This window comes from Harpia harpyja, chromosome 13 (genome assembly GCF_026419915.1).
Source record: "Harpia harpyja isolate bHarHar1 chromosome 13, bHarHar1 primary haplotype, whole genome shotgun sequence".
Classification (NCBI taxonomy): domain Eukaryota; kingdom Metazoa; phylum Chordata; class Aves; order Accipitriformes; family Accipitridae; genus Harpia; species Harpia harpyja.
The window spans coordinates 33,143,684-33,166,253 of record NC_068952.1 but is presented as its reverse complement, the minus strand read 5'-3'; the positions used below and the strand labels follow the sequence as shown (position 1 = coordinate 33,166,253).

At 38.9% G+C, this 22,570-nt stretch overlaps 1 protein-coding gene across 9 annotated transcripts in view; it reads left to right on the top strand.

Moving 5' to 3' along the window:
* Positions 1-2,089: 2,089 nt before the first annotated feature.
* RYR2 (ryanodine receptor 2) overlaps positions 2,090-22,570 on the top strand; it is a 449,694-nt gene continuing 429,213 nt past the window's right edge. For all 9 annotated transcript variants that reach the window (XM_052805738.1, XM_052805746.1, XM_052805744.1 and 6 more), the window contains exon 1: positions 2,090-2,377. In XM_052805738.1, coding sequence (XP_052661698.1) covers positions 2,330-2,377 — 48 coding nt within the window. In that variant the 5' untranslated portion in view covers positions 2,090-2,329. The remainder of the gene's footprint in view (positions 2,378-22,570) is intronic.

Sequence of the window (22,570 nt, the reverse complement as noted above, 5' to 3'; positions counted from 1 at the left end):
ACATGCTCCTAGCCATTTCATGAAAATGGATGCATGGGTAAAGAAGACACCAAAGAGTATTATCTGCTGTTTGAAAAACTGCAGCATACATTTCATTCTTAGTAGACATCAACAAATCTGCATGCTAGAGAAATGCTACTGCCCTAGCACGGAGAAGCTTCAGTTGGAGTTTGCATCTTGCTACACACCAAGGAGTCTAATTACGAGCTTCAAATCTGTAAGCAACCAGGTATCATCAGTTCCACAGTTCTTGGAACAACTTTCATTATGTCATGATGTTGTACTCAGAACTGTACAAAATGTTTCAGCCACTGATGTTATAGTGGACTATTTATAGGTTTTTTTCTTTTCTTCTTTTCTTTAGAATGTCCTTGCCTTACATGCAGCATCTAATCTACTACTCTCCTTCAAAGCATGACGGAAAGTATCCCGGATGTTCTATGATCTAACCAGACCTTGATCCTGTAAACCCATGTGAACTGAGCTTTACATCCATGTGAAATACATTTGCAAATTGTTGTGTTCGAACTGACTTGTTCTGTAAGTAAGTGGGATGAAGTGCAATTGCATTTGTTCAGTGCACCTTCATGAGACCTAATTTTTTAAAGTCACCCAAACTCAAGACTTTTCCTCATAATAGGGGTCTGTTTCAAGAAATATCTCTCAGTTTAAATAATCTGGAAGAAGGGATATTTAGGAGATTTGAATATTGCAACAATATGAAAAAATGTCTTTCACTATTTTATCAGACTTACTTAGAAAAAAAAATTTTCAGGCAGGTGTAAGTATGAGAGGTAAAAATCTCTTGAAGTCAGCAGTAACTGAAAACAGGAAATTATCAAGGAAATGCTTAAGCTGTCATAACTCTGGAGTTAATCTGTAGAACCTCTGTATTAAATACTCATACATTACTTGTTCTAGAAACCTTATGGGTCTTGGCTGCTCTTGCAACTTCCAATCTGTCAGAGGAACAGGTTTTCTACTGCTGGAAGTAATGATAAAAATCTCAGAAGTGTTCAATATTATTTTTTCATTATGTCCTTGAACAGTGTCAAGTCACAGATTATGGGTATGGCTTCTCAAGAACCACTTACCATGTCTTCTCTTGCGCTAGCCAAGTGATTTCACTACATTTACTGTTTTTGGTCCTTCAAAGGCCTTCTGCAGTCACACATCCCTCACACGTTTTACTCTGTCAATGATCCAATGTTAATTTTACTATTTTTTAAGCTATTCTACTGTCCTCACCTCATGACCATTGCATCACATCAGCTGAGCCTCTCCGCTGTATTTTTAGCGTGCTGTTGATGTTACTAGTCCTCCAGCTCTTGTGGGTTGCCACACTTCTTTCCGCTGGAGGCCTAGCGCCCTCGCTGCTAGAAGTAACGTGTCCTTTGTAAGGTGCAGTCTGCACGAATGCTCGTGACAGATGAGCTACTCCAAGAGAACCCTCTGCTTTACCCCATGGTAAATGCACGGCGGCTATCCTTCAAGTAAATTGTATTTTAAAGCCTTTCATTCACCCTGGATTAAGCTCACTCACACGACGCTTAGAGGCCAACGCCCGGTGAAGCCATGTTGTGCCTTCTACCTCTTCTCCCCGAGAGTACTGTCGGCTGGCGAAAAACTCGCGCAAAGCTGCTTGAACTCTCCCTCTCCGGAGGTATCTCTCAACGCAGCCCGGCCGGCAGAACTCCAGAGGCACAGACTTGCGCAGGCAGACGCGGCGCCGGCCCACCCCGCTAACTCCCGGAGGAGCTGAGGCGGACGCAGGCCCCGAGCCCCGTGAGGTACGCGTGACGGGGCCGCCCCGCCCCGGGCCGGTGGGTCGGGCGGCAGCCGCCCGGGACGGGGCCCCTGAGGCGAGCCCCCCGCGGAGGCGAGCCCCCGGCGGCGGCGGCGGGCGGGCGGCGGGCGGGCGGTCCGTCCGTCAGCCGCCTCTCCGCAGAGCAGCCAGTAAGGGGCGCTGGGCGGCGGGTTTGGCGTGCGGAGGGAGCGGGCTGCGGATCACCTGCAGCAGCGGGGGGGCCGGGGAGCTCCGCCTCCCCCTCCTCCCCCGGTTAATCGCATCCCCCTCCCTCCGTGGCAGGCACTGGCAGGCAGGCGGCTGGGCAGAGCTGTCAACCTGCTGCAGGCGGGCGGGCGCCCGCACCCCGTTGGCAGCAAGGGCCGGGCTGGGGCTGCCGGCTCCGCCGCCCTCCCGCTTGCCCCAGCCCGGTGCGGCCGTGAGCCTGCGGCCGCCGCCGCCGCCTCCCCGCGGGGAGCGACCACCGCCGCTCGCCCGGGTCAGCGGGAGCAGCGCCCGGGAGAAGGAGAGAGAGGGGGAGCCATGGCCGAGGGGGGCGAGGGCGAGGACGAGATCCAGTTCCTGCGAACTGTAAGCGCCGGGCTCGCCTCCCCCACCTCCACGCTGGCGTGGGGCAGGGGACCGGGGCCGTGCGGGCGAAGGGCTGCGGGGCGGGGGGGCGACGCCCGGACCTTGCCCTGAGGAGAGCTGTGGGGCGGGGGGCACCGAGAGTCCGTGTGCAGGGGCGGGGGGCTCCTGCCCGCCCGGGGGTGGGAGCCGGGAGGGGGGTAGCGGGCGGCGGGCGCGCTCTGCCCCCGCCGCCCCCGGGGAGTCCTGTCAGGGAGGGCTGCGGAGCCCCAGCCCTTTTCCTCTCCACCTGGCAGCGTGTGCCCCCCCTGCCCGTACCCGCGGGCGGAGGGGCGAAAACTAAGCGCTCGCTCTGCTGGCGATGCCGGGATAAGCGAGGGGGGGGGAGGCGGCGGGGCTTGCCCCGGGCGCGGAGCGGCGGGGGGACCCCGGGCAGGGTGAGGTGCGGGCGGGGGGCGAGCGGCGCGGGCAGGGCGGCCCCGCCGCCTCCCCACAAGTACCTCTCCGCGATGCCTTCCCACCCGCCGATGTGTCCGTGTACTGCAGATACTAACCAAGCAGCCCTCCCCAGCTTAAAAGCTGCAGTCGCGCTCCTTTTGCAAACACAGAACTGGAGGGAGAAAAAAAAAAAAAAAAAAAAAAGAAATCGTCTCTCCACCCCACCCCCTCCCCACCAAGGTTCCCACTAACTTGCAGGCGTTCTCCTCGCTGAGCACAGACTAATACGGTGGGTCTTTTTTTTTTTTTTGGCTGTGAGCATCCTTTCTTTACTTCTGTTTTCTTCAGTCCAAAGCATGTTAAGGCGCTAGAGCATTTCTTCCTTCAGTTTAATTAATACATCTGGACTGCTGCATTTTATGCTTATCTGGATTATTTTTCTTCAAGCAGTGCTTTTACTCACCTTCTGGGCCATCTCCCAAGTGCTGTTTATATGCACAATCCTAGCAAGTTTTGCAGATGGGCATATTTGAGTGGTGGTGTACACAAACCCTGTCACAGTTTGAGGAAAAATTGCTGAGACGTTTGATAAGTAGAGCTAAAAAATTGAGACTGTAGGGTAAAGCTTAGCTTCTTTTTATTTAGTACTGTCTGATTTAGAAAATGTACACGATCAATGTCTTGTAAGAAAATACATTAAAAGAAGAGGGGAAAGCAAGCCACATAATGTACGTGAAGCATATTCGTATGCTGTTTGCAGCATTATGAATGCTGGATCTCAGTCATCTTATGTTTATTTCAATCAGAAACCATAAAATAATAGATACGCATCCTATTATTCTTTTTCTTTGTTTGAGAATTCTTAGAAAATCTGGTTTTACAGGGAATACAGCTGTTACGCAACACTGGCATGAAGATTGTCAACTTTTTTTGCTCTCAGCATTATGTGACTTCTATTGTAGGGTTGTCTAACATCTAAAGACAAAACAGAAAACTACTTTCTTGAAAGATAATTTGTCATCTCAATTTATGAGAGTTTTATTAGTACTTCTCACTGGTAAACATTTTTGGAAGACTTGTACAATGACAGTCTTACTGCAGGTTTGAATGTTAAGCTTAGCTCATGGAAGGGCTGTTATCTGAATGCTTAATAGGGAAAGAGAAGCAGTGAGCATGCTAATACTGCTCAGCACATATACAGTAATGTTAAACTACAGCACCTGACAGCAGCAGCATGTTATGTAAAACAGCACTCCCGATAATGTGTGTCAGGCTTAATACAGATTTGGCAAACCCTGCCTTAGACAATACTTGAAAAATTTTTAGAATGTTGTACTGGTGGTAAGATGACCTTGAATGTGGTAAACTGAGGCACGGGGGAGCCTTTTTGTGTAGTGAAATAAAAAGGCCTGAGAAATATCCTTTTCATGTGAAGCTTTGAAACTCTAATCTGTAGTTGTATGTAAGTAGTGATTTTTACTCCTCTTTTTCTTCCACTTTGTCAAAGTTATGAGCATTACTTGGAAAAGTCAGTTGCTTTAAGACATATTCTTGATGTAGCGGTCTTCCTTCTATCTGTTCTTAGAAAGCTTGGATTAGTATTCTCTAAAGGTATTAGATGTGCGTAACTTTCTGAATGGCACTGATAGAAAGCACTGGAAATGGGATATTACCTGGTAATTGCTGCAGTTTCTCTTTTTAGTTATTTATTTTTGAAACAGTAATTAGGGACAAACGTATTCATAAATGGTTTGGTAGATAAATAGAACTTTTCAAAGAACACCTTATGCAAGCAAAAAAGCTTTCTGTGCTTTGAATACCTTAATGATGACATCTGTAGGCCTACTACATGTAAACAGTGCTCTGCATATTTTCTTGTTTTGATAGGACCTGATAAACTTTCTAAAATGGCGTGTTCTCTTTCTGATGTTTCAGAATTACTGTAGCATCTTTAGAGTCTACCCTGGAATGTAAACACAATGTATTATATTTAATGTTTAAAGAGAAATACGAGATTTTATTCAATAAAAAAATTGCTGTATTTGCATGAAGCTACTATACTGAATTTGTATGTGCCATCTACATGTCGATTGGTAATTTCTTTTTCCTTTCCTCTTCACACATTCCTATTTGCCTAATGATTCCTCTTCTTCATTTGCTGCTTTTATTTTATGACTGTTTTTTGATAAGGTGGCATCATGCACTTCCTCCTACAAATTTGCTGCTAGGGTGGATTTCTGTTTCTTTTGGGAACAATTTGAGTTTTATACGTCGCTTCTGAGAAGTGAATGTAACCTGTTAATGCCCTGGATTTCTGGAAGCATCAGTCCTTACGTTGTTCAAGAGAACTTTGGACAGACTGGAATTCAGCTCTTTGCTGTTCAGTTCTCAAGGAAATCTATAGTCCTGCGAATTATCTGCTTTTCCGCAGACAGGGGTCTCCCTCATTACTTTGCTGAATACTCCAGGTGGAGATGACCTTGTATTGTTTGTAGCCTTTTTTAGGCTTGGATGTACATTCTCCTGACGTCTCCCACTGAATGCACACATGCTGTGCAAGAGCAGTGAAGAGGAGCAAGTATCCTGCTCTTGCTTTTATTAGTTGTATGTCTGGGAAGGACTTCTTCCCCGTAGAGTTGGGTTTTTTTTGTTTTTTTTTTCTTTTTTAATACTAGAAAGGAGAAAGATGTGTACAAAATAAACTTTCATTGTTTAGTCTTTACATTCAAGAATCTAAAATATTTATAGCTAATATGGACATGACTTTTTTTTTTTTTTTAGGATGTGTAATTTGACCAGAGTGAAAATAATTAAGAGTTCCAGGAGAGAACAGAAAATGTTTTTGCCTAAATGCCTAGGCTCCTTCCATAATGCACACATGCAAGGACTGTTTTTTGTGGTGCAGAACCCCTATAAGGGAAGGCTTTTATGGGGAGTGGGGTGGTAAGCTGATGATAGGATTAAAACAATTGCAGCAAAATACTGCCTATGAATATCCCTTATATTGGTTAAAGGTGTTCTGAATTTTGGGAGCAATATGTACCTAAGAGTGATGAGAAATGTGTAATTTAGCTATTTGATCTTGGGATGTTCCTGGTGTCAGTACATATGGTTTTCTGGAGTTGTGGAGTTTCTTAAATTAGAGGCAGGTCGTCTTTTAGATATTTGTGGTAGGAGACACCACCAGGACACACTGAAGTAAGGCCGACAGGGTTATGGTCTTTCTCACTGTCCTCTGAGACAGTGAAGACTACCATGCCTGTCAGAAATGAGAAGCATAATCAGTGAGAGCAGCATGTTTTCCCCAGGTCTGTCGTCTCCTTTTCATCTCTTCCTTTTTTTTAAGGATTGGAATGCTGATATTCCACTGTGTACTGTCTTCTAATGCTTTTTTCATTTGTTTAATTAGCAACTTGAAGTAAAATAGGATCTTTTGCTTGTGTGAACATATTCTGTGCTGCCTTATTTTCTACATGGACTTTATTGTTCTAAGTGTAACTATCAGAGAAAAGTGTAAGGGTACTTTCCAAGACTGGAAAAGTACTTTTAAATTAAGTTAAATGTTATTTAGGAGTCATGTTTGACATGCAAAAGATTTTATTCACTCAGTGCTGGGATTTAAACTCCATTCTTTTATTATCTGAAGTATGGCAGAGAATTTTTCTTCATTCAGAAATGAAGAATGTAATGTGGTCACATTTCAAGGACAGGAATTCTGTGATTCCAGAGTCACTTCTGTTCCAGATATTCCTTATTATGGCAGCATTTAAACAATGAATGTCACTTTAAATCTGACTAAAAATCAAGTGCTTAGATGCCATCCTGCATGAAGATTCTGTGGAATTAGAGGACACAAAAGGAACCTGGAAAAACAAGATCTGAAGATTATTGTAAAATAAGTAACTAAACATAAGAAGAATTGTTATGTGAATCTCTCAGTGAAATAGAATGGAAAACTTTTTTTTTTTTTTTAAATCCCTTGATGCTTTTCATACACTGCTTATCTTTAAAGGGCTTTATCAAAATATGTTAGATTCTGGTAGCTGCAGTCATCAAACGTACAAACACGGCTGCTAGAATATACTGAAGAAAATGCTCAAAAGCAATCTTGGACATTAGGAGCAATTTTAGAAGGAAAGAACACTGAAAAACACTTTGGCTAGCCTCTGTTTATTTTAAAAAGTATTTCTTGTACCTGTCAGTATGTAACTTCTGAAGATTCACCAGGGACTGGCACAAGAGATCACTGTTTAACAGCTCATGTGAGGGATGGCGTGGCTGAGATTGCAGCATTTGTACCTTCCTCTCTAAGGCACTGCACTGCAGTACAGATACTGAATATGATCTCAAATTCTATTTTAGAATTGAGCTGGACAGGCTGTTTGTAGTGAACGGGTTTTAGCTAGGACACGTAGTCTAATGCTTGTTTGGGAATTATGTGTGAACATTTTATATAAAAATTTTTTGATTCCAAAATTGTTTGACAAACATTTTATACCACCATTAAAATGATATTGCTGGATAAAATCAGTTGTCTAGTCTGTGTACTCTCTCTTGTCCAGTGTTCTGCATCTGGAAGTTGTCTTTATCGGATGTGTGAGAAGGAGGCTGGGAAGCTCTGTAGCAAATAGTTGGTCCACCAGGGAAGTTTCTTGCTAGCCCTGTGAGTTGGTTGACTAATGTTCTGAGAGACAGGGAGCTGCTCTTCCTTTCAGTGTCTGAAGATGTTTTGATGCATGGTGCTCTTTAGTACCATGAAGGTCTGAGGAAAATCTATTGCAGGAACTTAAGCTGTGGACAGACTGTAAAGAGACAATTCCAGTTAATTTCTGGCCCAAGATTTAGAGTGGTCTCAAGAGCTATGTCTGCCTTTCACTTCTCTATTTGAATGCTGTATTGTTACAGGTGTATTGTAAAGGTGGTTTTCCTTTTATATATCTGTGTGGAAAGTACACAGGATGATTCTAATTCAGGAAAGTACATCAGTCTTTCTTGCGCAGGGGTAGGGATGTGTTGAAGTATTTCTCTGAATCAAGATAAATGATTGGAAACTGACTGTGTGGGAAAATACTGACAGTGGGCTGCTTCCAGGAAATACATGAATTAAACTGAAAATACAGAGATCTTTTTCTTCTGATTTTTATACTTACAGGTGCTTCATGTTAAAACTCTGAGTTAGTTTTGGTTTTGTTGTCTGAACTACACCTAGGCTTTTGTTTAAATTTCCTGAATTGACTGAAAAAGCAGACTTGGCTTTGTGTGGATGACAAAAGAAAAGTCAGAAACTGTGTATTCCTATACTTCCTAATAAAACTTAAGTGACATACATTTATTTTGTTTGGTGTCATTTTAGTGGTACATAAATAGCCTTTGTTGAACTGTAAAATTAACACATTTTATCAGGGTAAATGAAAGAATTTTAACTTTCCCTTACTGTTGGTGTTGCGATTTTAATTGTGATTGATGGAAGACGTCAGCAATTTATTTTCTATATTATGGCTATCTAAATCTTTTTTTCTTAATTTGTGCACAAAAGAAGTAATACCTCTTTACTCATTAGCAAATACTTCCTTGAAAATGCTATACAGAAGTCTCATAGAATGGAGTTCTGCTTAATTGTCATAAATATGTACTGCACGTTTACTGCTCTATATTAAGTGTTGATAAGAATAGCTACAATAAATACATTAATCAAATGAACAAAACTTCTTTTATAGCACCAGTTTTAAAAAATTTTGGATTTTTTGCATATGTCAATTTTAAGGGGTCTCGCGGTCACCACTGTGAAGTGCTGTTCAAGGTCTCAAGAGTGAAACTCTGATCCCTGTGAAGGCAGAACTATTGATTTCAGTGTAAGCAGGATTTCATATCCAGACTTTACTTGCAGGCAGAATAGCTAGAAATGTAAGCATAATAGTTCTTCCTGTGTAAATGCAGGTTTGTTTCTGAAAACTACTACAAAACTCTATGGGAAGATTGTCTTCTGGTTGGAATTACTCCTAGCTATGACGCTGTTAGGAGATTTTCTTTATGGCTTATGTGTTGAATCCCTTAGTGCATCAGTTCTGGGAAATTAAGCTCTATGAATTTCTGGAGATGGCTGTCCCTTTCATGGTACTAACATACAAATAAAATTGCAGCAGTTTTCTCTTTGTACTTTATATTGGTGAAAGGCTTGCTCATTTATCCATCATCAACAAGAATTTTGCTATTGATTACAAGTGGACAGTTTCTCAAAAGAATAAATTCTCAAGGCAAATAATTTCTAAGGTTGAATGGGTAATGTTTTTCTGTTAATACCATTCTAGACTTCATCTCTGAACAAAAGTGTTCTCCTCTTTTGTGAGGAAAGTTCTGTATCTTTTAAGTGGGAACTTCTTATTGACATATAAAACTACCAGAAGCTGAGTTCTGCCTTGATTGAGCTACTTGGTTTGAATTTTCTGCTAGAGCATTGAGTGTAGGAGAATAGAGGCAGTAGCTAATGAAGTACATACTCTGAGCACCCTAATTTTCTTATATTTTGTCCGAATTCATGCATATGCATTATACAGATAGCTATTTCATTTGGTCTAACTTTTCCTTTGTTATTAAGTACTTACATTCATAACATGAATTCTTGATGTAATATTAATGTTATTCTGAAGGAGGAGGAAGAGGGTATGATTCTCCTGAAGAACAAGAAGTGAAAAAAAACAAACCACAAAACACCAAACTAGTACAATGACTGGAAAAGCAAAAGCCAGGGCAGACTTTTAGTCTTAGTGTCTTGTCAGTGCTTTTTCTTACTTAGATTTAAAAGCTTTAATAGACACTTTTATAAAATGTGGCAAATAAAATGATAAAAACTTAAGAGTTATGTATGCTCTTTTAATGAGAACTGGAATGTGAATCCTGTTACTTTGTCCTTCAGACAGCTTGAAAACACCCATTTTAAACCTTAACTGTGGTCAGGTGGAAGTGAGAACAGAGCACTTTTTAATTATTGACACAGTTATACCCTGGAATTTCTGCCAATAGCAAAGTAAGGGTAGCCTGGCATAATCTTCTGTCTCCAGTCAGTATTCTGCTGAAGACCTATACTATGTTTTACAAGTGTATGGCACTTAAACCATGTCTGGCTGTGTTGTCTATACCACTCTGGGAATGGAAGGCCTCTTGAAGAGGCTGCCTGTTGCCTAATGCCTCTCAGTAAATGAGAAAAGGCATAAAGGAACTAGTTTAGATAACAGTTTAAGCCTTTTAAAGCCAACCACAGCAATGCGGAGCTTACTGCAATATTCTGTGCCCACTGGGGGCACAGCAGTGGTTTTTCTTTGTTCTCGTTGTCACAAATAGAGCAACTTAAGGGCAGCCACCACCTGTAACATCATCATAGAAAAGGTCACCCCAGCTTCCTAACAAAGATTAGCAGGATCCCCCACGTGCTTTTACTGCAGTGTAGTTTTATGCTTCGCTCCCTTGTTAATAAGCGTGAGATTCACTAACTAATTATGTATTCACTTATGAAAGAACTCTTGCTTTTCTTTGTCATTTTTTACATAATAATGGTGGTGTAACTTGTCAGGTGAAGTATTTAAACTCTTCAAATATGTTCCTACTTCTAGATCCCAGTGATATGTTACTCAGCTATAGATTTGAACAGATGTATGTTTGAGGCATGTACTGTATAATTTAGTAGAAGCTTTGCTTAGCTTCTCAGAATTGCTTAATAAAAACAAACTAGTATCTGTGTGTTTACTGTTTGGAAAGTGAAAGATATGACAGGTAAGGTGTCATAACATGAGCTGTATTAACTTATTTGACAGTTGCAATTTCTGTTTAAATGTAATGCTATAATGGTCAGTTTTACAATAATATTAATGTGTTTGTAGGAGCATTCACACTAACAGCTACATTAAATTTTAAATAGAAAGATGGGTTCACTCTTTCAGTGTTGTAGCATACTTTAATGTTTATCGTAGTCAGGAATGACTTCCTTATAATTACCATGTGCTTGAAGAAAATTGGAAATATAATAGGTTGCCTAGTAATGCAGTAGACTTTGCAGAGCGACTTTGGCAAAAGTTGACAAGGTATTATTCCATAAGATGCATGGATCAGTTCATTTTTAACATGCAAGACATTTTATGGCAGGACAGGCTTTTTGGTTTATTTGATTTGGTTTTGTTCATATTCTGAATGCTGTAGGACCACAGAGAAGGAGTAACAAGATCATTACATTTTGCGAGGCAGCTTCCCAGAGGATTTCAGGGTAATTAATGCTGTATAACAGCATACTTCTATTACCTGATTGTTTTTTACTTGACTGTGGGAAATAATATCTGATGGATATTAGGTGCCAGAACCAAATGCCAAACACTGGTGTGTCCTGTCTCTCTACCTCTGTGAAAACTTCTCTGGAATCCTGCTGTGAAAACTGAGTGCACTGAATTTGAAGAATGTCCCTGCTTAAATCCTTCTTTCAAAGGAATGATGGAAGGAAGCAACACAAGATCTGCGTTGGCTGTCTGTGAGTTTTCCTGGGGATTGCCAGAAACTGGAGTTGTATTAGTGGAATTGAGCCAGATATGGCTGTCTCTTACAGCTACATTTCTTCCAAACCAGACAAAGCTGGAAAAAAATGACTGCCTGGGCTTCGTGTGGGATGCATTCTTTGGTTTCATAAAAGGAAAAAGGGGAAAGAGGAAGGTATCTTCCTTTGCTGAATATGCCAGATAATTTCCCTTGGTGTATGAGCATCTTCCATTCCTGTGATAGCCAAGTTTATAATTCCTTATATAGGAATTTAGGTGGAGGAATGAATACAATTTGAAGACTGTTCAAAGTAAGCCTAGGTAATTGAATAGGTCTGCTTAAGACTCATAGACTCATAGGATTCATTCACTGGTAACTGATCCTCATTGTACATCAGGAATGTAGCCATGCTGATAAACATTTCAAAATCACCTATGGTGTGTTTATTTTCTAGTTGCAAAGTGTAATAATTTCATTAGAACTAGCAGAGGCATGCTAAGCACAAGCTAGATGATTAAACCTCTCTGTACGGACACAGGACCTTCATCCTGAAGCAGTCTTTGATAAATCCTTTGGTTCCAATGGTGACAGCAGCCACCTAAATACCTGTACAGATGGATAAAATTCCTTTAGCCCTACAACAGTCATGAGAATGCTGTGTGGCTCTAACACTGAGGATTAGACTGAAAATAAGAATAAATCATGTGACTTCATATTTTTTACTATTTTCTGCATGTTTATGAAGTAGATTTTGCAATGCTAATGCATAGAGAGTTACGTGCATTTACGGAGTCTTGTTGCAAGTACCAGGGAGATGGAATGCATATCCCCTTTTCCATGCAACAGAAAAGTAAAAAAATTCACAATATGTGGTGCAGAGAAATACTCAGTAAGAATGAAAAGGGGATGGAGAGAACCTTTCTTCTGGTGTTACAGGTAATTTAATAGCTCTTCATTGCTAAAGAGTTGGATTCATCTTCTTTTAAAAACTTGTATTAACTAAATGTGGGTTTTGTTTTTTTTTCTGCCCCAATTGACACTTACAGAAAGCAAAGACTTGTCTCATGATTTGACATGTACCAGCAGACAGCTGAAGGAACCGCAGTATTGCATTCATGCAGATGTTAAATGATTCGTTCATGAGAACTATGATAGCAAGGGTGGCTGAAGAGATCTAACTCTCCTAATAAAGGAACTGATAGAGATCAAAGTCTGTGCAAATAACACTGTATGAATTTTCAGGGCCAACAATGTTAGATAACATTGTGGAAGTGTGATTGTTGAGGCAAAGAATCCACGAAGCAGTACCATTACAGATCTAAACATGATGCTGGAATAGTAAGGATAACATGGATAAGAGTTGTATTTATTGGTGCATACATAAGAAGTCAGCCTAATTTCTTGTAGCCTTAGAATTATGTAGCGAGTCCTTTAGAAAAGCTGTGAGCAAAAAAGAACAGTCTACTATTTAGTAATTGCAGGAGGGTGTTAGCTACATAGGTAAATCCAGAAAACTTCTCAAATGCCATAGGTGGTCCATCACTGTTGACTGAATTTCTGTAGGGTAAGCTTGTGAATTAATGATTCAGATACTAAGATGTTTTTAAGTAGGTCTTAGCATGATAGTCTGACTGCTTGGTCAGGTATGTCAGCCCTTATTTACTCTTTAGTCACTTTTAATATGTCTAATGAAGTGAATATGCATTTTAAAAGTTACTACTTTTGATACTGGTACTCTGATGGAAGAAGAATCTTAAAGCTTGTGAAAAGAAAGGATTGCAAAACAAATCATCAGTGAAGGCCTGATCTCCATTTTGAGCTGACCATGGTTCCTGTAGAAACATCCTGTAATTTTTGTTTTGATACGAGGAGGTTCCTGAAATCCTGTAAAAGAAATGGCTGTTGCATTTTGGATAGTTTCAGAATGTTACCTGCAATGTTATGCCTCCAAGTCCATTTCTGAAATCTGTTAGCAGTATCTCACACAAGAAGAGTACTGTATTTGTTCTACAAGCTATCTGCTGGTTCATTTGAAGTCACTTTTCTTTGGACTTTCAACCTCTGAGTCCAAAACTTTTTGTTTAATCTCTCTCACTCTTCCTTTTTCTTGACACAGCCACTGAGATTCCTGTCTTTTGGTATTGGGTTTGATTGCTTTTCCTGATTTAATGTTTGACATGGCTTCAACCTAAGCCTGTGGCAGAACTTGCTGTTGTATTTAGTTATGAATTTAAGCATTCTTTCAAATTGGTAGAAGGATATTTTCCTGAAGGGGGCTCTTAAATTTGGAATTTCTTTCCTTCTTTTTTCTTTTTAACTTCTCTCTTGATCTAACAAAGGGCAAGGTCAAGGTTTTTTCATCTCTCAGAACAAGAAAGTAAGTGTATTAAAAATGTTACATCAAGTTTACTAAGTAGGAGAGAGGTTATCATGAGAACTTCAGTAATACATGTTTCTCCACATCGTTTGTATTGATGTATGATTAGTCTGCATTTTCCTTCTCCTTTTCCTTTGCATGCTTCACCTCTGGAAAGCTTCAGCTTGTTGAGCTGAAGGACTCCAAAATCCTTAATTTCAAATGAACAGAATTTGTCTAGAAAGGGAGAGGAATGGAATGTCGGAGGGAGGGATGTCAAATCTCACAGGTGAGCCTTGTCATCATCTTGAGAGGCATAGCTTGTTGCCTGGCTTTTCTCCAAAATAAAATAGATGCTTTTGCATAGAAAGTGTAATACAACTCTGAGTTTAGACACAAAAAGAAACACTTTCATTTTCTGTGGAGTGGGAGGACAAAAATGAGTAATTAGGTAGTGAGAATTAGATTTTCATGTTCCTAAAGATGAATAGAGGTATCTTTTTCTAGGTGAATGTGTGGCTCATTCAATAAAACCTGTATACCTGCATTTTTAAATACTGAGATATTTACACCTGTTTATTGACTACAGCCAACTGAGAATGTAGGTTTTTGGTTTTTTTTTTTTTTGTTTTTTTCTTCTTCTGATTTAGGAATTTTCATACCCGTTTTAATCTACCGAAAATTAAATGAATGTGGTTTAAAGGTGTATCAAGCTGCAATGTTGACATGTTTTGTTGATAATGTTACAGGCATCACTTTATTCTGATTATGTCAGAGTAATGCATTGCTCTATTTTATTTTATTTTAGTTGAATTCTAGCTTATAATTTGTATGTCAGCTGCAATTGCAGCTGAAATCTCTGAATTTCTTCTTTCCTTATAGTATAAATCTGTTAGTGAAGCAGAATTAGACACTTTCTGTTTTATCCCCATTTTTTATTCTGCTTTCTATTCTACAGTTTATTTTTTACTTGACAGCTGCAATGATAGAAGAGCATCAGTGACAATATTCTTCCCTTCCAAACCAATTTGTTTTGGGGGTTGCCCCTCAGGCTTGGTAAATCACCTCTCTGCAGAAGTCCTGTGCCTGGCTTAAGGAATTGTTTACTCTGGTCCTCTGCACAGAGGTAGGTTCTGCTGACTCTGAGAAAACCTCTAGGTGAGAGTTACTGTATCAGTTTTCTGAAGCTGTAATCCTGTAAAGTAATCCAATTAATATAGTGTGTGAGAAATGCTCAACCTTCAGAACTTGATGGGGGAGATTTGTTTCCATGCATGGCATTTGCATTTCTGTTTATGTAGGAAGGCCTTGCTGCACTTTTTGATTTACTAACAGAATAAACTAACATGGGTCAGAACACACATTCAATGAAGGAATGAGTTTAATGGGGTAGTGAACTGTGTGGGAGTGTGAATGCTAACAAAATTACTTCTTTATGTACCTATGTGACTTCCTGTTGATGAGTGAGGTTTTTTATGATGATTTATGTCTGTTACAGAATTACAGTTTGACAGTTGGAACCACCTCTAGAGCTTGGGAAGCGCACTTTGTTGTAGTAAGTTCTTATTCAAAAAGTTATGGTTTGCTATTAGTGGTTGTACCCTAGTAATTTGTTTTATTGGGAGGGGCAGAGAAACAAATTCTGTGAGTGAAATGGGTTTGTAGCCTTATTGTATACCTTTACACAGAGTAATCACTTGAAGAAAATCCTTATCTTCCTTTCAAAATTTCTAGCTAGATCTCATTTTCCCTGCCTGAGGAATAAATTGTTGAAATGAAAGAAATACATAAAACAGGCAGGTTGTTATAACAGGTTGTTAAGAGTTATTCTATTAGCAAAAGGCTAGAAGAAAATACTTAGGGCACAAATATATATTTTTTTGTACAAATATATTTTTTTGGCCAGAAGCGTAAAAACAAATCCTGTATTACAAAGGCTGCTTCATGTAAAAACCTACCTCTCTTACCTATTGCTTAAATTATATTGCAATCTGAATGTAAATTAATTTATTTTAGTATAATATCTAGCAGAATAATCTACTTTGCATCGTTAAACATTTTATGAATCGATTTGCTGGTCCATGACTGTAAGGGTCTCTGTATGGCTATGTGTGTTTTTTTTATAAGTCTGGTTCTGTTCTCACTGACACTAATGTCAAACCTCCTCTAGATTTTAACCAGAGTTGAATCATACACTAATAGCATTGTCCACTGTTGTATCTAATGGCCTAAATGTGTCAAATGCATATCCTGGTCTGCCATTTTAAGAACAATTAATATTTATCTTGTTTATGCACCAAAAGTGTGTGACCTGGCTTTTACGCAATTAGTTTAAAAATGTGTACGCATTGCTGACTGTCCTTCAAAATATTTACATCTATTTATTGGTAAACTGTTCCAACTTTGACACACAGATGTACCATCTTGTCTAATTCAGCAAAGGTAATAATCTGTCATATGTTCTTCTTTTTTGAGAAGAAAGCTAGATTTTTCTTTTTCTACAAATCTCCATGAAGTCTTTGTTAAGAAGCTAAATGTCATTCTTGCAGAGTAGCATTTGTATTTTGTGTTATCGGTGTGCTTTTGCTATGTCCGGCTTAAATTTTATTTTGCCAACCTTGGAACCCAAAGTCAGCTCTAATTTGGATTTGAGATTACGTATACTATTTAATTTACTCAGGAAGTCATATATGCTGTGGGGGAGTACTGCTTTTTAGGTGCTTGATACATACAAACCACTTATTTTTCCTATTTATTTCTTTTACTTTTTTAGTATCATATTTTTCTTTATATCTTTTTTAAAAAAAATCTTTTTTTCTTGGTCTGTATTACAAGATTGGGAGATGTGTCTTGTCTTGAAGCTTTTACTTTTAGGTGAGTACAATTGCTTTTGTTTAGTTGTTGAAGAAAGTTTCAATTATACTTCAAAGTAAGAAACTATCTTGTCACAAAGTTTCTGAAACATCTTAAGTTCTCCTGTGATTTTATCCTCTGATTTTTTTTTTTTAGCTGAACGAAAGCCTGTTTTAGGAGTATCAGCACTTCATGGAACTGAGCTCTCGCTGTGCAGTGTTGCTCTTTCAGCCTCATGTGTTAATAATGGCAATGGTGAAATAACAAAAATTATGCACACTTTCTGGTTCACAGTAGAGAGCAGGTAAATAGTTAAATAGGTCTGCTAGTTTTCTGAGTTTATCAGAATAATTTGCCTTGCACTTGGAATGCAGCAGAACATATAATGAGAAAATACATAGGCACAGGAATATTCAGGTCTTTACCTTCTATTTGCATTTTTCTACTCTGCCAGGTCTAGCACTTCAGCTCCTGGCTTACACTAAAACTGAAAGACTGAAATGGAAAGATCTTCAACTGGTTTTTGGTTGCACATGATTTGCATGGCAGTATCTGGTAACAGTCCTTTTCCAGCTTATTTCCTGCTGAAATAGTGTGTAAGTTTCTCTTCATGCTTGGCTTTTCCATACACAGAACCAAAATTTCTGTGCACCCTTGTGTATGTTTTATTCTACAGTAGTCATTGTTTTCCAGTTGTCTTGTCCGGACACTTCTCTATTATCAGAAACGAATTATTACAAATGATGGCATGGTCTCATGACTATGTTTACTTAAAATGTTGTATAGCACTTGCTTTTTTTTCCTTAAACGCAGGAGTTAATTTGGATCAGAGTGAAGAAAGAAAATCATAGATACTGATACTTGCTTGAAAATACACATTATTTGCTTTTCTCTTCTGTTTTTCTTGTTGCTGATTCATGGTTGTTCTTGACCTTGTAGGGATTTGTGTATGGGTTTTTCTTGTGCCTAAACTAACCCATATCTGGAATTGAAGCAAATTTTCAAACTTCAAATTCTTTCAAAAACACATCTCTTGCTTTATGAAGTGCTAGAGGGGTGAGACCTAAATGGTAGTCTTTTGTCTTGAAGAAGATGATGTTGAGAAAAATGGAAGAATGCCTAAACAACCTCTTGCTCTCTTTTAAAACTGACCTACTGGTATACATTGTTTTGTTCTCTTGGCCCAACTCTTGCTGAAGTAAATGTTAATATATTTCTTGATTTGGAATTAGTGTTCTTTAAAATGAAATATGTTTTCATATTAAAGATTTTATACCCTAAAGAGATGAGTGTTGTAAAAATCTTAAACATTGTAGTTTTATGATTTAAAAAAAATTATCACACTTTTTTTTTGGCTATGGATAAAGAATTATTTTGAAATATTTTAACATTGTGATATTTGTTGCAGGGGAGACGGAAACTTCTTTTATGTATTACCTAATACTTTCTGTTTTCTAAGATTCTTGTGACTTTTTGGTTTGTTTTTCTGTGGTCAGCCTTTGCTTTTTTTATTCAGGCAAGCAGGAGCCATACCTTTTTTTTTACCTGTGAAATTCTGTTTGGTTTTCTTCTTTTCTTCCCTCAAGGTGTGAAGCAAGCTCTAGTCTGTAATTTGTGTTCCTCAGTAAGGAGGTACAGTATAGTAAAATCATAAATAAATACATTTTTTAAGACTGGACATGTGTTGCTGAAAGCTGTAGTAATGTTTGGGTCAGAGAACAGAAAAGAATTTGGGTGGACTTGGGTACTTCTGGTCTGGAAGGTAACCCCAAACACCTATTTCTTCCACTCCTTATGAGACGAGGGAAACTGTGTTGCAGAAGAGATTTCCATCACTCCACTCAATCTTGCAAGATAAAAAATGGAACAGAATTGAGCTGCCCAGGTTTGGTGCTGACTTCCAGGAGAAATTCATTCCCCATTGGCTTTTCATTGTGCTAGCTTCAAATTTCTCAGCGGCAAGAGAAAGCTGGTCTGGAATGGATTGTGTTTCTCCCATCAAACTTTCTGGTCCAATGGAAGGCAGTTCTCTCATTGCACCTGACAATTTTTTGGCAGGTTCAGCTGGAAACGTGAACCGTAAACCTTTTACTTCAGTGCTAACAAAAGATTCTGTGTCCACACCTCCTGGTGGCCAAGGACTATTTCCTTCATTGGATGTATAAGAGAATTCAAATGAGAAAGTGTGGTTGGTCAGCAATGTTAGAATTCACTAGGTTTTTGTTGTGTAACTTTTGTTATTTCAGCAGTGTTCTTTTAATATCCTATCTAGAGATGATAGCTAGCTCTCTTAGCTGTTGTTTGCATGTTATATTTTCAGATTTAGTCGTTTGTGCCAAGGTTTGGATTTTTACATGCTGTATGTTCAGACAGTATTTAACAAGTAGTAGAGGCAAACAGAATACAAAACCCAGTGCATCGTGATTAGCCCAATGCTGCAGAACATTAATAATTGCAGAGAGGCAGTCTTTGTAGCTGAAATGTGCACGAAGTCCATCATGATCTTTTGAAAGTCAGGGATGTGTCAATTGAAAGTACCATTTAATTGATGCATCACAATGTGATGCTCATGAACTGACTCTGGCAGTTGAGAGAAGCTGCTTTTACGAGATTTGGAGATGATCCAGGGGACAAACAGAGTATTATTAAAGATTAGCTGATAGAAGTATCATTCCCACCTGATTAGTCAGCGTGACATCTATGAAACTGTGGTACAGCTTGCATTGTGGAACCCTCCTCTCCAGTATTGTTTTAAATTGAAGACTTTTCTTATGGAAGAGGAATATTTTTAGGTGGTGGGGTTTTTTTGTTTTTATTTTGGGGGCTTTGTTGTTTTTTTTTTTTTTCCCCACAGCATGTTAGGTTGCTAAGGTTGCTTAAAGGAACTATCAAACCACTGAGCCTATTGAAATGTTTTCATGAACTCTTTTTTCTCTCTTCTTTCTTTCTCTCTTCTTTCTTCTTTCTCTCTTCTTTCTTCTTTCTCTCTTCTTTCTTCTTTCTCTCTTCTTTCTTCTTTCTCTCTTCTTTCTTCTTTCTCTCTTCTTTCTTCTTTCTCTCTTCTTTCTTCTTTCTCTTCTTTCTTTCTCTCTTCTTTCTTCCGACTTTGCGCATTAGAAATTCTGTTGCATTGTTCTGGTACATTTCAGTGCATTATCTGCACAGCTCAGCTGGCATGGTTTTGTTTGCAAACCAGGCTAAACAGAGGAGATGAATCATGCAATTTTTTAGTCTTGGAGCTTGCAAGATCAAGAATGAAAAGCTAATTTTTAAATTTTTTTTTTTTCTGGAGGAGAATTGTAAAGCATGAGGAATGTAATGATATATGGCTGCTCCTAATTATTTCACTTGAATATGGACCAGTTTTTAAAAACCAAATATTCTGGTATTCATTTTTATCTCTGGTTTAGGTTTTTCTTCAGATCAGGTGGAGGGAGATCTGATGTGAGGGCTTGCAGTGTAGTCCAGGCAACTGTGGAAAATTAAGTGCCACTTTGTTTAGCTACAGAGAGGTTGTAAAGATCAACCATGGAACAAGTATTATGGATTCTGGCTACTAGTTGCTTAAGAAATCTGGGATCTTTGAAATATTTAATCAGTTTAATCTTTGATTAACACTTGCCACTATCCTGATCTTTGGTTAAGAATCTATGTAGAAAGCACCTCCATAAGTATTGGTGATTATGAGTGAAGATAGTGAGGGTCCTGTCATAAAATATGTTTTTATTACTAGGGAAAGAGTATGGTCTCGTTGACGGCACATTGACTAAGGAGATGAGGCTTCTGATTTCTGGAAGCTCATCCTCTGAAGAGGAAGTTTAAGTACAATGTTGTTGGAAAATAAAACAACCCTCAGATCCCTCTTTAGGTATAAAATAACCTCAGCTAAACTGAAGATGCATAATCACTGTACCTTCTACTTCTGCTGCTAAAACTGGATTTGTTAAAATGTGAATCAGTGTGTGTATTGATACTCAGATTTCCATCTGTAATTTGAAGATGAAGTTGCATTCCTCTCACTGTAAATGAGATCTCAACCTGGAGACTGATTGATCAAAAATGTAAAGTCCAAATTAATTATAACCATTATTGTTTTCCTGCTGATTTTGGCTGCTCCTGGGCGCTGAGCAGGTGTTTTAACTGAGCCAGGGTTTTCTTGGTGATTAATGCAGTCTGAATAGTTAAAATTATTATTAATGCAACAGTTGGCACTTTTTGGAATATCTCACAGAATCATTAAGGTTGGAAGGGACCTCTTGAGATCATCTGGTCCATCTGGCTTCTGAAATCCCCACAGATGCAGAGTCCACAGTCTCTCAGGGCAATTTATTCCAGTGTTTGTCCACCGAGAGAGGAAAAGAAAGTGATTTCTTGAGTTTGGCCTGTCTCGCCTCAGGGTTTGTCAGTAGTTTGAGAACCTATATTAGTCCAGGCAAGACAGCATGAACTGTCTATGACAGCATGAACTGAACTATATACCACGACTGCAGGATTTTTCTATAATGAATAAAAGTACCCTTTTAGAAGAACTTCATAAAGAAAAGTTGTTCACATTCAGATTTAAAATGGTCAGTGATTAGAGTACTCTTGCAGGATCTGAATTCAAAATCAGTCAGTCAAAGTCCCCCTTATTCCAACTCTGGACATTGGGCAGTGAATTACAAGACTTTTTGACACATGCTCTTTTTGTTTTCCAGAAACAAATACAAAAATTTATTTATCATTAGAAAGCTACCTTCAAACCTCCTTGGGAATTCTAATGTTAAAGGATACTTTTTTAAGTAATTGTTGTTTCTCTCTCTTTTTTTTTTTTTTTTTTTTTTTTGGTCTCTTCTAGTCTGGTTGTGCTTATTCTTCATAGAGAATGTAAAGCTGTATTATGCTCTTTCAAATTTAAAGAAAATAATTTTTTAAGAACAGTACCTAACTGCTATATGAATCAGAGGCGAGTTCAATGCGAGGGGAAAAATATTTTATGAAAGATCCTTTAGATTCTATTGTATGTAAAATCTTGTATCACTATCAGAGCGATAAAAAAAGCACAATCTGATGGCAACAATGAACAAGAAGAATAATTTCTGCAAATCTCTGTAAATAAGAAGATATAAAACTTGAATGTTAAAGTCAGCTTTGATTTGAGAGAAATAAATGTTGAAGAGCTTTTTGCAAAGAAATATTTGGAGTCTTTAGAAAATTGCACAGAAATATTGCTTCATTTTGCATTTGTAAAGCTGAATTTTCTTCCGCTATGTGAAAGGTATAAGTCCAGCTCATGAGCTGTCATGATATGACTTTTAACCTGCAGACAGGAAAGTTTTACAGTTTGTTCTCTAAACCAAAGCAAATGTCCCTCTCAATTCTTTTGTCAGTGTTTCCTGATTAAGGATGGGGTCCCTAAACTGTCAGACAAGTTAACAAATCTGGCTGTGTTTGGCACTGTTTCAGTGCTAGACATGATACTAAGAAGACATTAACATCTTGGTAAGATGTTTTAATGTTTCTTACGTGGTGCTGCCTTGGTGACAACAATGAAGTGCTAGTGGTATGACGTGCTAGCGTAGAAAACCTGCCTGTGATTTAACCCAAATTTTACTTAGTTTTCCTCAAAGCGTAGTGTCTGTACTCACTTAAAATGGCACAAGTTGCCTGTGATTTCTCCACCTTCACATCTCAGATCTGTGAGAGGCATCCATAATGGGAGCTCTTGAAAAGTCATGTTAGGGATGGTTACACGGTCAAGACTTGTATTTTCCGTCTAGCAATAGGTGCTGCAGTATTTAAATGACTGTCACAAAGAAACTGTTGATGACTGGTGCTGGCAGAAAATACTAATTTTGATTTGAGGTCTGTCTTAACAGAAGAGCTCTGGCTTTGCTGGACTCTCGACTGCTTGTGTGGGTGTGTGTGTACGAGTATGGATGAAAGTACATGAATGTTTTTTCTCAGCATTTTCCTGTGTTTAATGTCAATAGGAATCTACTGAAATAACTTAAACCATTGTCAGAAGTCCCAATCTGTAGTGAAGGATCTGC